Source organism: Euwallacea fornicatus, chromosome 12, assembly GCF_040115645.1.
Source record: "Euwallacea fornicatus isolate EFF26 chromosome 12, ASM4011564v1, whole genome shotgun sequence".
NCBI classification, from domain to species: domain Eukaryota; kingdom Metazoa; phylum Arthropoda; class Insecta; order Coleoptera; family Curculionidae; genus Euwallacea; species Euwallacea fornicatus.
Genome location: NC_089552.1, coordinates 4,545,104 through 4,557,539, shown reverse-complemented (window position 1 = coordinate 4,557,539; position 12,436 = coordinate 4,545,104). Strand labels below are relative to the sequence as shown.

The 12,436-nt window shown below is 34.5% G+C and overlaps 1 protein-coding gene across 2 annotated transcripts in view; it reads right to left on the bottom strand.

Moving 5' to 3' along the window:
• The window catches only part of LOC136342553 (calcium/calmodulin-dependent protein kinase kinase 1), an 87,580-nt gene that overhangs the window by 38,021 nt on the left and 37,123 nt on the right, over window positions 1-12,436 (bottom strand). The window contains exon 1 of one of the 2 annotated variants that reach the window (XM_066288483.1): window positions 1,059-1,336. The exons of the other annotated variant lie outside the window; for it this stretch is intronic. Coding sequence (XP_066144580.1) covers window positions 1,059-1,083 — 25 coding nt within the window. The 5' untranslated portion in view covers window positions 1,084-1,336. Of the gene's footprint in view, window positions 1-1,058; window positions 1,337-12,436 lie in introns of those variants that run through there. 2 annotated transcript variants of the gene reach the window in all.

The following is a 12,436-nucleotide window of genomic DNA, read 5'->3' as shown; positions in this document are numbered from 1 at the left end:
ATACGTGTTTTATTTATTATATTAAAAAAATAACTTGTTGATTTCATGTGTAGCTGGGACCCAATGAAAATACGGAAATATGCGAGGTATCTGATACTTTCGATGCCGATGGATATTTCGTGTTTTTCACTAAATGTAAATATTGATAATGATCGATACACCGAGTGCATTTTTAAAAATTTACCACGATCCGATGTCGAGAAACTAAAGTTAAAAATACTGAGACCCTTCGACCTTAAAATTGAGGGGAAGACAAAGAGTAAAAAGTTCTCACCCCCAACTGACAATATCGCGCGGATGGCAACCCATCTGGTTTTTTAAGTAGGGAACATGGGTCAAGCGGCACAACATCTCGAAGACTTCAAATTCTCTAAACAACAATGCCACAATTTCAGTTCTTTTTATTCGAATTTATTTAACATTCTGTAAAATTATGAAAAGAAGAACGAAAAAGAAAGACCGCTCTGTATGTAAAAAGAAAATTGTGTATCTTGCCTTTCACCACTTTTACTTTCAATTTCGATCGAAGATGTTCCTGCGAAAACGGCTTATTTCGATCAGAACAATGAAAAATCAGATATACTTTGTCGAAAACTGTTTCTGAATGAGCCCAAAATCCCATTTTTTCAAATTTATTTTACATCGGAATTTTATTGATTGATGCATTCGCATTTTGTTCATTCTTACCTTGAACTTGTAAAATAACAGAGTGCTTTAAGAAATAAATTGGTTTTGATTATTCGTTTTTCGTATCGATAATTTCAATATTAAATGTTAAAACCGCGAACTAACCGAATGGTTAAATTAAAATTTCGTATCATAAATCAGGATTATTTTTAAATGTTTCACCGAACTTGTCGCTTGTAGGAGTCTTTATAAACGTTTCGATTTATACATGTTATGGTTTCAAATCTGTTTGCTTAAAAAAGTCTTTAAGCATACGGCAATGTCTTGTCTTTTCTTCTAAGTGGTGACGAGAACTCAGGGTAATAGCGAAAGAAATTTTCAGCAAAAAAATCCGAAAAAAAAAAAAACTTTCTAAAAGCAAAAGTACTTACGAATAATGTTGGTTGTCGCGTCCATTGTTCACCAAAACTCAAACGCAATTACCCACTTAACTCAGCTAATTAACACTGTTGAGGATTTGAATTGTCCGAAACATGTGTTTGCCTATCGACAATTAAAAACACACTAAAATGTGCTAAAACACAACCGGCTTTTACAACCGCCAATGATATGCCTACACTAACAACAAACAGTCGACTATTAATAAATACCTCTTATGAATATTGAAATGTGTGACAAACGAGAGATAAGGATGTTTTCCATTTTGCAAAGATGTTTGGTTTGAAAAAGTGGGCGACGTGGGCCAGTTGGACACTTGACCAATCGCAGCGAGCTCAAAGTTGATGGTCTATTAAAGCGTTTTACGGTCCTCAAGACAGGGACGTAATAAGGAATGTTGCTACTAACCCCAGGGGATCCAAAAATGTCTTCTTTAGATTACCTTTATTTAAGAATATATGCGGCATGAGGAAATGTTTGTTTATTTATTGGTTATTTATACTTCCAGCTCAAAACGTCGTTGCATTTATTCGCGATATACAGTGGCTCAAAGTGAAAATGATACACCTGCACGGAAATCATTATCTATTAGCAAATTGTTATTTACTAGACAATAATCTAAAGTATAAGAGTTTTACTATATTAAGCTACATCTGTTCTACAATATGCACAAGTAAAAACAAAAAAAATAATTCTTACATAGGAGAAGAAATAAATAAATTTCACTTACGTACAAAACGCATCTCAAAATTAAAAAGATACACGTCTTTTTTACCAGTTTTACTAATAAATTAATATCTGGTTGGTAGGCCTTTAGATAAGATTACTTCTCGAAGACGATTGGGGATGGATTCTACCAACTTTTTTGTGAAATCGGGGGAAATTTTCTCCAATTCTTCAAGAAGAGCGCGCTTTAATTGGTCTTTATTGGAAATTACATGTTTCCTAATTTCTACTTCCAATGTAGACCACAGATTTTCCATAACATTAAGGTCGGGTGATTGTTGTGGTATTTTTATAACGTGCGAACGGTTATACAGGGTGTTTCCTAACTACGTGTAAAAAATTTAAAGGCGTAATCCTCGACTGATTTTGAGTCAAAAATGTCTAATAAACATATGTCCGCAAATGCCTTGTTTCCAAGATACAGGGTGTTGACTGAAAGACGTTGAAAAAGGTTTTAAAGGTTTCTAAAGGTTTGGTGGTATTTACTAACTTGTTTATTGTTAGTTTTTTTTGCTACTTCCACTACTATAAACAAGATAGTCAGTGTTATTTTGGTGTTTTACTCTCTAAAGTGAAAGAATTTAGTTCTGTGTCCCAAAAATCAGATTATACCTCGGTTTTGAAAATTTTTCAAATGCCTAATTACACTAATCAAGAAATGGCCAATATGGTTTTTGTTTACGGCCTTGCTGATGGTAAGTGTTTGGCAGCGAAGCGCATTTACATGGAAAGGTTTCCAAACCACCAAGCTCCCAACCACCAAACCTTTAAAAACCTCTTTCAACGTCTTTGTGATACAGGATCTCTTATGAAAACTCCAGGAGGAGGAAAGCCAATAACACGTCGAACACCAGAAGTGGAAGAAGAAATCTTAAAACGTATTGAAGAAAATCCGGGAACAAGTACTCGTAAAATAGCTGCTGTTTTAAATATTAGTCATAAAGTAGTGTGGACTGTTTTAAAAGAGCAACAACTTTACACGTACCACATACAAAGAGTACAAGCCTTGTTACCTCAAGATTATCCTCCACGTATTCAGTTTAGTCAATTGATCCTACAAAAATTGTCTTTTCTAAAATTCAAACACCCAAATTGAGTCATTTTGGAAATAAAATCTCTTTCTTGTCACATTTCAACACCCTGTATCTTGGAAACAAGGCATTTGCGGACATATGTTTATTAGACATTTTTGACTCAAAATTAGTCGAGGATTACGCCTTTAAATTTTTTACACGTAGTTAGGAAACACCCTGTATAACAGCCACTCTTTCACAATTTGGGCGCTGTGCTTCGGATCGTTATCCTGATAGAACAAAAAATTGTTGGAAATACCTAATTTTTTTACGCTGCATTTCAAATTTTGCCATAGTATGTTCAAATACACGTTCTTGTCCATAATGCCATCTATAAAATGCAGTTTGCCCGTTCCAGCACTGGACATACAGCCCCAAACCATCACACTTCCTCCGCCGTGTTTAACAGTGGCTCTTAAATTGGCTTTTTTTAGGACTTCATTGGGCTTTCTCCATATATATCCACGTCCATCCGACCCAAAGAGATTGAATTTACTTTCATCTGTGAACAAAGTTCGTTTCCAAAACTCTTTTTCCTTATCCAAATGCTCCTTGGCAAAGTTCACTCTAATCTTTTGGTTTTTAGGACTAATGAAAGGCTTTCTTCGGGCTACTCGACCATGGAATTGATTTTTTTCTTAAAACTATTCGAATGGTTTCTGGATTTACTGATTTTTGTAAATGCTTTTCAACTTCAACGGCCAGTTTGAGGGCACTTATACGGGGATTTTTTTTCACATATCTTACAATCCACCGTTCATCAGCATCGGTGAAAATTTTTCTTGCGCTTTTTCTGACTTTATTCTTGACGCTTCTCTCGCGTTTAAATCTTTCTATGATATGTTGAATTGTTGAGGCACTCTTTTGTAAAGTTTCAGCAATTGCCCTAATGGACTTGCCTTTTTTATGGTGCATTATCACTAATTCGCGCTCTTTGATTGTTGTATGTCTACCCATGGTGTTTTTGAACTAAATTCTAACAAATATTTTTACAATTCAATAAGGTTTGCTTACCCTTTACAATTTTGATATTTTTTTTGCATACACAAATGTTCTTTAATCAAAATATTGACCTGTATCATTTTAATTTTGAGATTCGTTTTGAACGCAGTGGAATTTATTTATTTTTTCTCCTATGTAAGGATTGTTTTTTTTTGTATTTACTTGTGCATATTGTAGAACAGATGTAGCTCAATATATTAATACTCTCGTACTTCAGATCATTGTTCAATGAAAGAAGTTTACTGATAACCGATCATTTTCTTGCAGCTGTATCATTTTCACTTTGAGCCACTGTACATAAAGGAAGTGGTGGAATTTGGAATGTTCTCACATGGAAACCCCAAATACAGAGATACGTCGGAAGACAGAAACACGTTTTCTCAAAACGCCCTATACCTTCGAAAGAACAATAGATAATGAAATGCAGTGTCTCTTAATCTAATCAGGAAATGCGGTTTTCCCGTCAAAACAGACCAAATCTGACCAGCCTGCACAACACAGATATAATCCGCACTTCAGACTCGATAATTAAGCAGATATATAGCTGCTTATACTAACAGCTAATAATAATTAGTTCGAATGTAGGGAGGCCGAAGCAAGTAATTGATATCCAGCTGATGGGACATTTAGTACAGAAAGCAGGTTTAATTACCTTCCATTGTCATTGGTGATGCAAAGGGTGACCTATATTTTCCTGAAACTCCAATGTGGGTATTTTTCTTGTAATCTGAACAATGACGAAATCCATAACAGGATTAGGAATCCGGGGCGAGAAACGAATTTAATGCATAAATGGCCCTATTAATTTTTTACACTTAATTTGGGATTTAGTAAAACGGGAATTAAACTGGAATTAATCTGTCCGGGCGATGGCGAGGTTATTTCTCTGGAGGACCCGAGGAAAATAAACAATTATAAACAGATGAGAGTGGTGGTTTTATTACGAATTTACCTGTCGCATATTTGATGGTCTATTAATTTTTTACGCTTAATTTGAGGTTTAGTAAAACGGAAATTAAGCTGGAATTGATCCAGCGAGGGAATAGTGAGGGTCTTTTTCTAGAGGATTGATGCAAACAATAGCAAAATAAATAGACGAGAGCGGCACTTTTATCAAGACGTGTAGTACATTTGACACTAGGTTACAATCTTATAACCTGCTAAAATGGGGTTTACAGAACGCATAACGCACAAGATCTGCATAGAAACCTGAAAACAAAGGTGTTAACCAAAAACCCAACTTTCTATGCAAGCGTTGTGCCCTTCCCATTATTTTTTCAAAAAATCGAGGGTGCTCTAAAAGTATTTAGCATTCAGTTAAGGGCTAGAATCCACTAATTAAATGTACAGTCACTCAAAAAAGTATCCGTACAGCCGGAAAAAAATTCTGTAAACCGTAACTTTTGGCTGATTTTGTTCAAATTTTGTATAATGAAAATTCAAACCGAAACTCAATTTGCGTAATTGAGCAACTTTTGAAAATTTAACTTTTAGAGTGCTTTCCAGCATTTAAAAAAAACTCCGTTTTGAAAACTTCTTCTGCGGTGGAATTTTTTCAATTAGGTTTTAACATTCTTGTAAAGGGGATTTTTCTTCATATATCTTGAAAATTTGATCAAAATCGAACAACAAATAAGGGAGTTGCAGCCTTTCAAAAACGCTAAAGAGTGACGATTTTCGCGCAAAATGACGAAACTTTGACATTTTTGACGAATTCAAAAAGCTGCAACTCCCTTATTTGTTGTTCGATTTTGATCAAATTTTCAGGATATATGAAGAAAAATCCCCTTTACAAGAATGTTAAAACCTAATTGAAAAAATTCCACCGCAGAAGAAGTTTTCAAAACGGAGTTTTTTTTAAATGCTGGAAAGCACTCTAAAAGTTAAATTTTCAAAAGTTGCTCAATTACTCAAATTGAGTTTCGGTTTGAATTTTCATTATACAAAATTTGAACAAAATCAGTCAAAAGTTACGGTTTACAGAATTTTTTTTCGGCTGTACGGATGCTTTTTTGAATGACTGTATATCTTAGAACAGCCTTGACTTTTCTGCGTCATCCTTCATTCGTTTTGTTGTAACGCTTTGCTCTATTGCACATACTAAGAAGATACATGTGCTAAAAATATCAGAGCCCAATTTCCAAGGATAAGTAAACATATTTAGTAAGTGGATAGCAAATATATGAATAAAATTCTAATTCCGAGGGTTGTTTGCTGCTGCAAATATAGTTTTGGTATCAAAAAATCCATATAACTATCAGTGGGGTAGAACCAGAGGTGACCTGAACCGAAAATTCACAATAACTCTTTGTCTTGGAGAATGTTGTAAATTGAAGAGCTAATAAGTTTTCTGGACATTTTTATTCTGAAAAAACATAGGATTCGCCTTTTTTCGAGAAGTCGGCGATTTTATAGTTCAATGCACGGTGCGGCACTGATTTTCATCTCTCTTTTCAAAACACAAAGTTGTTGGTGTTCAGCTTCCTCCATCCAATGCCGCTGATGGCGACATACATTTTTTCGAAACAGACAATGGATTTCTGGTAAATATAACCTTCGGTTACAGAATAGTAGGTTTCCATATCTATCGGGAGAGATATTAATAGTCTTTTCCATTGGAAACTTAATGCAGAACTAGAGTATTGACATACCCTTTTATTGGAATTCAGCAAGCAGAAATAAGGTCATTATTTCTGCACTATAATTTTCACAGGCGGCCTTAGGGGGTATTTTTGGATACACGTTCCTATGAATATTTTTTCTTATTTTGACTTGAACTGGTTTTAAAATTACATATACACATATATAATATGAAGGCCAAGTGTGGAATGTGACATTTGTGGTTCAATCCTGGGTCCTGTAGGTCGTATATACTATAGAGGTACAATACAGGAAGACTTTCCCTAGGAGATATTTAATATTTTTTGCGGAATTGATTCGCATTAGATAATTTATAGATGACTTTAAATGCATAAAAAATTTATCTAATGTAATCTTTGGGTATTAAGTCCAACATCATTTTTTGGCGTGAATGAATAGATACCTGAAATAATTTTGAAAAAATTGATGTAACTTTGTTTTTTACAACTTTCAGGTTTTTGGCAAATGAGGTATGATCCATGGCAGAAAAATCAGAAGTGATATCACCACAACTTATTGCATATTATGTGCCCCATGTCTGTCGATTAATTTACGACATTGGGACGCATTATTTCACTAACGGCAGGTCTTAAGAGTATCTTTCCTTAGAATATCTCAGGAACATAATAAAAATGAGGTGTGTTACTGTTGTGGAATATTGATTTGTATCTTTCTACTTCATCAGGCTTGATACAATGGGAACGATCGTCATGTAATACTACGGTTACATATCAAATTTCCAAACAGGAAAAGATCCATTTAACATGTGGACAGACTTTAGTTGCGACGAGATATTTGATTCTCAAGCAAACATGAATATTTTCTGAAGTTTCCCAACTACAAACATTTATTTACTTAATTTAAATATTTCTTGCTCCGAGTTACATCCTTCAAGCAGCCATTAGGGGGCTTTACTTACTTGAACAAGAACTTCACCTGCACTTAATGGAAATTATGGACTTAAATTAAAGCCCCGAGTACAAAGTACTTGCACCAGGAGTTGAATGTCAAAAATCAGGACGCGGCGCATTATAAATATGCTGTTTAACATTTGGACTTTTCTTGGCAACGAAACTTTCCATTCGAATATCTAGAAAAGCCACTACTCATTTCTTGGAGAAAACCGACTGTTCTCTTTGAAACCTAGGAAACAGCCATAATTTGTTTCGACAGAGGCTCCGCAGAGACCGTTAGCGGTTTGCGGATAAATTCTTGCAGAATCTACGTATTTCTCCACCATCTCTATTTCTGCTCAATAACCATCACTTACCTCTAAAGGCCTCTGAAAAACATTTTAAAAATTTTATGAGCTTCTTGGGTATTGCCTGCGATCACCTGGAACCCTACACATTTTTTGCTTTTACAGCATGCTTTAGTTTCAACATGTTGCCACAGTGGGCATTTATCGGGTAAATTCATATAAAAAGGAAAATTTACATTCTAATCACCGGTTCATATTTTCTATGCATAGCGGTTAATGTACCGGTTATGCAAGACAACTATATTCAATATCTGTCAACTTCTCCAACATTTTACACGTTAAAGGCAACTGCAGGACAGGAAAATGATTATTTAGAATATCTAATACGTTCAATTACAAAAGATTTGCATAACCGACGTCATTAGAATAAAACTGCTAATTACTTTGTCTATTTATCTCACAAGACGTGACATATTGCGACATGGTTTTAATGAGTAGAACTGCATACAAGATGCGGAAATTGGGATGGCGATAAAAACGTTTGCACAAGCGAAAAGCATGTTTTAAAATAATAAACAAATTTAATTTATGATGCTGTTCTTCGAAGTTGCCTGAGAGAAACGAGAATATGATGTGAGAATCCTATAGGGAATATCGTGGCACTGTTTCAGAACAAAATTAACTTTAAATTAGATTTCTTAACCAGGAAATTGTATAGAAGAAGTAATCTAAAATTCAGTTTCATTTGTGGTATAGAGCCATTTCCTATTTCTCGTTTGTTATTAAATTTATTCGAAGCTCTATTCAATAAATAAAATTAAAAAAAAACTTCACGAGGAAAAAGTTGTTTAAAGCGGTTTATAAGGGAGCTGATTGGGGGTAAACGCTGCCGGAATTAAGTCGCAATTAAAATTTCCTATAAATTGAAACAAAAAGGAAAGAAGTGTTCTCTAATTAGGACAATGACGTAGGCTCAACGGAAGATAGAAAGTATCCCTGGAGCTAATAAATCGTCATTTTCTCGAAAGGACTCTCATTGTTGAAGATTTCCGTTTTAATAAGTATTGCTTTTTCAGAGGCGTATTTCAACAAAGAGTTGAACATATTTATCGGACAATAACAGGAAATAAGTCACCATTAAACTTTTCTTCTAATTCGCTTTCACGATTCTTGTTTCGGAACTTGAAAATTTAAATATAAATAATATTTACCACTAATTATTTAAATGTGTATAAACATTTATAAAACTACATCCTTGAAAGTCCTCGTTTTACCGCAATGCAGTGGGTTTTTTTGCTATGCCTTAATTTTATTTATCATTACATTATTAATAAATGATTAATCGGGAAATGATTGAAAATGCGGCAAGCTTAATCCAATCCAAATGAAAATGCGGCCAATTCTTTCGGCTCCAAGAATTTCTATCATGAGAATGTGCTTTTTATGGGAACTAAATATGATCTCTGCACACATGTGAATTTTTAATTTCCAATATCAGCATTTAGCACGCTTTTAAATAAAACTAGAAAAATCCAGAATCCACTAAAGCAAATTTCAATGCTATTATACAGGGGGTTTGAAGTTTTGTAATTTTATTTTTAAAGGGTGACTAATCTTCGAAACACAAACTGATTAAACCTAAAAAGTCATTAGTAAAAGTAGCATAATAAGGTATTTATGTTGTAAATATGATTTTTAAAGCAAACAGAGAACATTTGAAACAACCATCAATTAATAATTTTTTGTAAATATAAAACTCTTTTCTTAAACAACTGTTATTGCGATGATTTAGATTTTTTTAGTTTCTTTCGTGATTAATCACCGCTTTCAAATAAAATCACCAAACTTTAAACGCCCTATATATACGACTACATATAAATTAATCTTGAACTTGAACAGGTCGGGTAGCTCTCGCTATATACAGAAAATGGCACCGCTGCATTAGAGCTAATCGCGAAAAGACGTAAAAGTCCAATTTCTTTAGAAGTTCTGACCATGCAACCTTAGATACAATAGAATCCCGGGACCCACTTCAATAATACAGCATTCTGTACCATCCTGAAACAGATGACCTAAATTGCTGCTTAAATTAACAGAATAGTGATAACTTTTACCCAAAATTTAAAAATACAAAATTTGGAAACTTAGGACATATGACGTATTCAAACGCGGTATGCGATTAATTCAAACGGCAAATTAGGGAAAATGTTAACTTTTGTATTTTCTATTGGTTTTCCCCCAATATGCAAATTTGGTATGGTTTAATCAATGTGACGTCAAGATACCGATAATCTAACGTCTCTCCATCACGTTTGTTAAAAAGGATTAGAAAATATTATCCTACCCTGATCATGTATATTAAGTACCTACGGATAAAGCTATCGGAAATCGCTTAAAGCTGAAGTCTCATACGTCCGATATCCGACGTCCTATATCCGAAATTCGTCCTCCTTTGTTGACCTTAATGACATGCCCGAAAAGAAGATTTAATTTAGATTCGTACAAACCAGTCATTGTTTTCTATATTTATACCTATGTTCCTTCCCTGGTTAAGTCGTTTTAGACCCTTATCAGCTGCTGTGCGTCGAAAATTGATTTTCTGAAGCTAATTGGTAATAAGATTTTCCATAGGTCGGACTTCCAATTTTGGAAGCGTGATGTGTTCCGACTTTAAAGCAAAATTATTAATATAACATTAACTTTAACATCAAACTAGTTGCGAGGACGATGGAAAATCTGGCCAACACCCAGACTGAATTTTAACGTTTCAGTAACGATTAACTTACAGAGTTAAAGTTGACGGCACATTCATAATTCGGTCCTAAATAGCATTTTAGTATACTTTATTTGATTGCTTTGATGAAGGTATGGAAAAACTTCAACTCAATTGTGAAAAAGTTAAAATAAGGTCAAGCTTTAGACAAATGTAACACATTTTAAACCACTCTGGTCAAAACTTAGGTAAGTGTTTTTGAGTAGCTGGGCTGAATACGGATTACAGAATATCCTCTAATCCAGAACTTATTTTGACGGTTGGACAGATTTAATTAGCTCCAGTAATCAGCTACCTCATCGAGTAAACAGGAGGTAACCGAGAATAGGAGGCTTGAAATATGACTAATTTTAAACTCTTCATATTCTAATACTCTCATAATAATCGATGTAGATTCTGAATCTGGTCATAACGTAAAGGACTAAATCAACTGCAGGTCCGAGGACAATTATATTTTAATGGAAATTCGTAGTCAAGAACACGAATCACTGCAGAGATTTAAAACTATATCAACTCCAGATTCGAGCAGGATAGAATCTTAACCGGAATTCATGGTCGACGTGTCGGGAATTTAGCAAGTTGTCCTTAACAAGTAATTCCGGCTCAGTTCACATCCCAGGACAATTGATTTTAAAGGAAAATTGCTGTCCAACTGCTGAGAGTACAAGAATGTGTCCACAAGAATTAATTTCAAATCAGGAAGAGTCGGTGAAGCGGCAAACCTATACAAACTGGATTTACGAGAATAATGAAATCTTAATAAGCTTTCTTAGCCGACGTGTTGGGAATTCGAAAGTTGTCTGCAACAAGTAATTTCGACTCGGAACATGAATTGTGGAAATTCAAGTGCGTATTAATTCCAGATCTCAGGATAATGGATTGCAATCAAAATTTGTTGCTCAACTGCTGGAAGGGCAGAAAGTGGTCTGCGACTACCAATTTCGGCCCATGACAAGAGCCGTTGAAGAGGCTAAAGACTGTGCAAACTGCAAATTCGACAAAATAATGAAATCTCGATGGACATGCCTAGCCGACGTGTTAAAGAATCAGTAAGTTGTCAGTAACTAAAGAGACAAACAGAAACCACTACTCCTGGTTCTGGTATTGAACTATACTGTGCTATTTCGTATTTCCAAAGTGCTTTTTATTGCTGAAAAGTCAGTATAACCCAAACGAGCTTGAACATAAAAATGGTGCAAAAAAAAATGAACAGTTTAGTCGGTCATCCTATTTTTCTGATATGTCTCTCTGATGGACAGTTCTATTTAGGTAACCACATATGTATGAAAGGGAATGTCATACAAAACATCACCGAAAAATGTCGATGACGATATCGAATGATAAAACGCAAACGATATACATATTGATCTTTCAGGAACGAAAAAATATGAGAGAAGATGAAATTAAAACGCCATGACCGTAATCAAAAAAAGTAAAGTTGTATCGATATCTTGAGTACCAAATGTTATCACCCATATCTCAAACTGTCATCATCGTCGTTTGTAGAATTAGGTGTCGAAGCTCTTCACTTTCAATTACATTTACAAGATGCAAATCTTCCCCCCACTTAAACTTTTTCTTTAAGTACACAGGACTCGAGCGACTGCCGTGGGATTTAATAAAAGTAATACTTGTGCGGACAAGATACTCCATAAATTAAAAGTTTAAAAATTTTTCTTGCATCCTCGTAATATCGTCTATGGATCCCCTAATAGGAACTGCCTAAGTAAGTTTACAAGTTTTTATCATGGCTCATAAAATTTTGCTAAATTTTGCCAGAGGAGATATAAACTTCTATTACTCACACGGAGACCATAATAAATTGTCAGACGGTTCTGTTTTAAGAGCTACAAAATATACACATAAATTCTTTTGAATAATCTAAAACTCGGATTATGGCTTCAAGTGAACACCCGAGAAATCTTCGTTGTTGCTGACAATTATTCGCTATGTTCC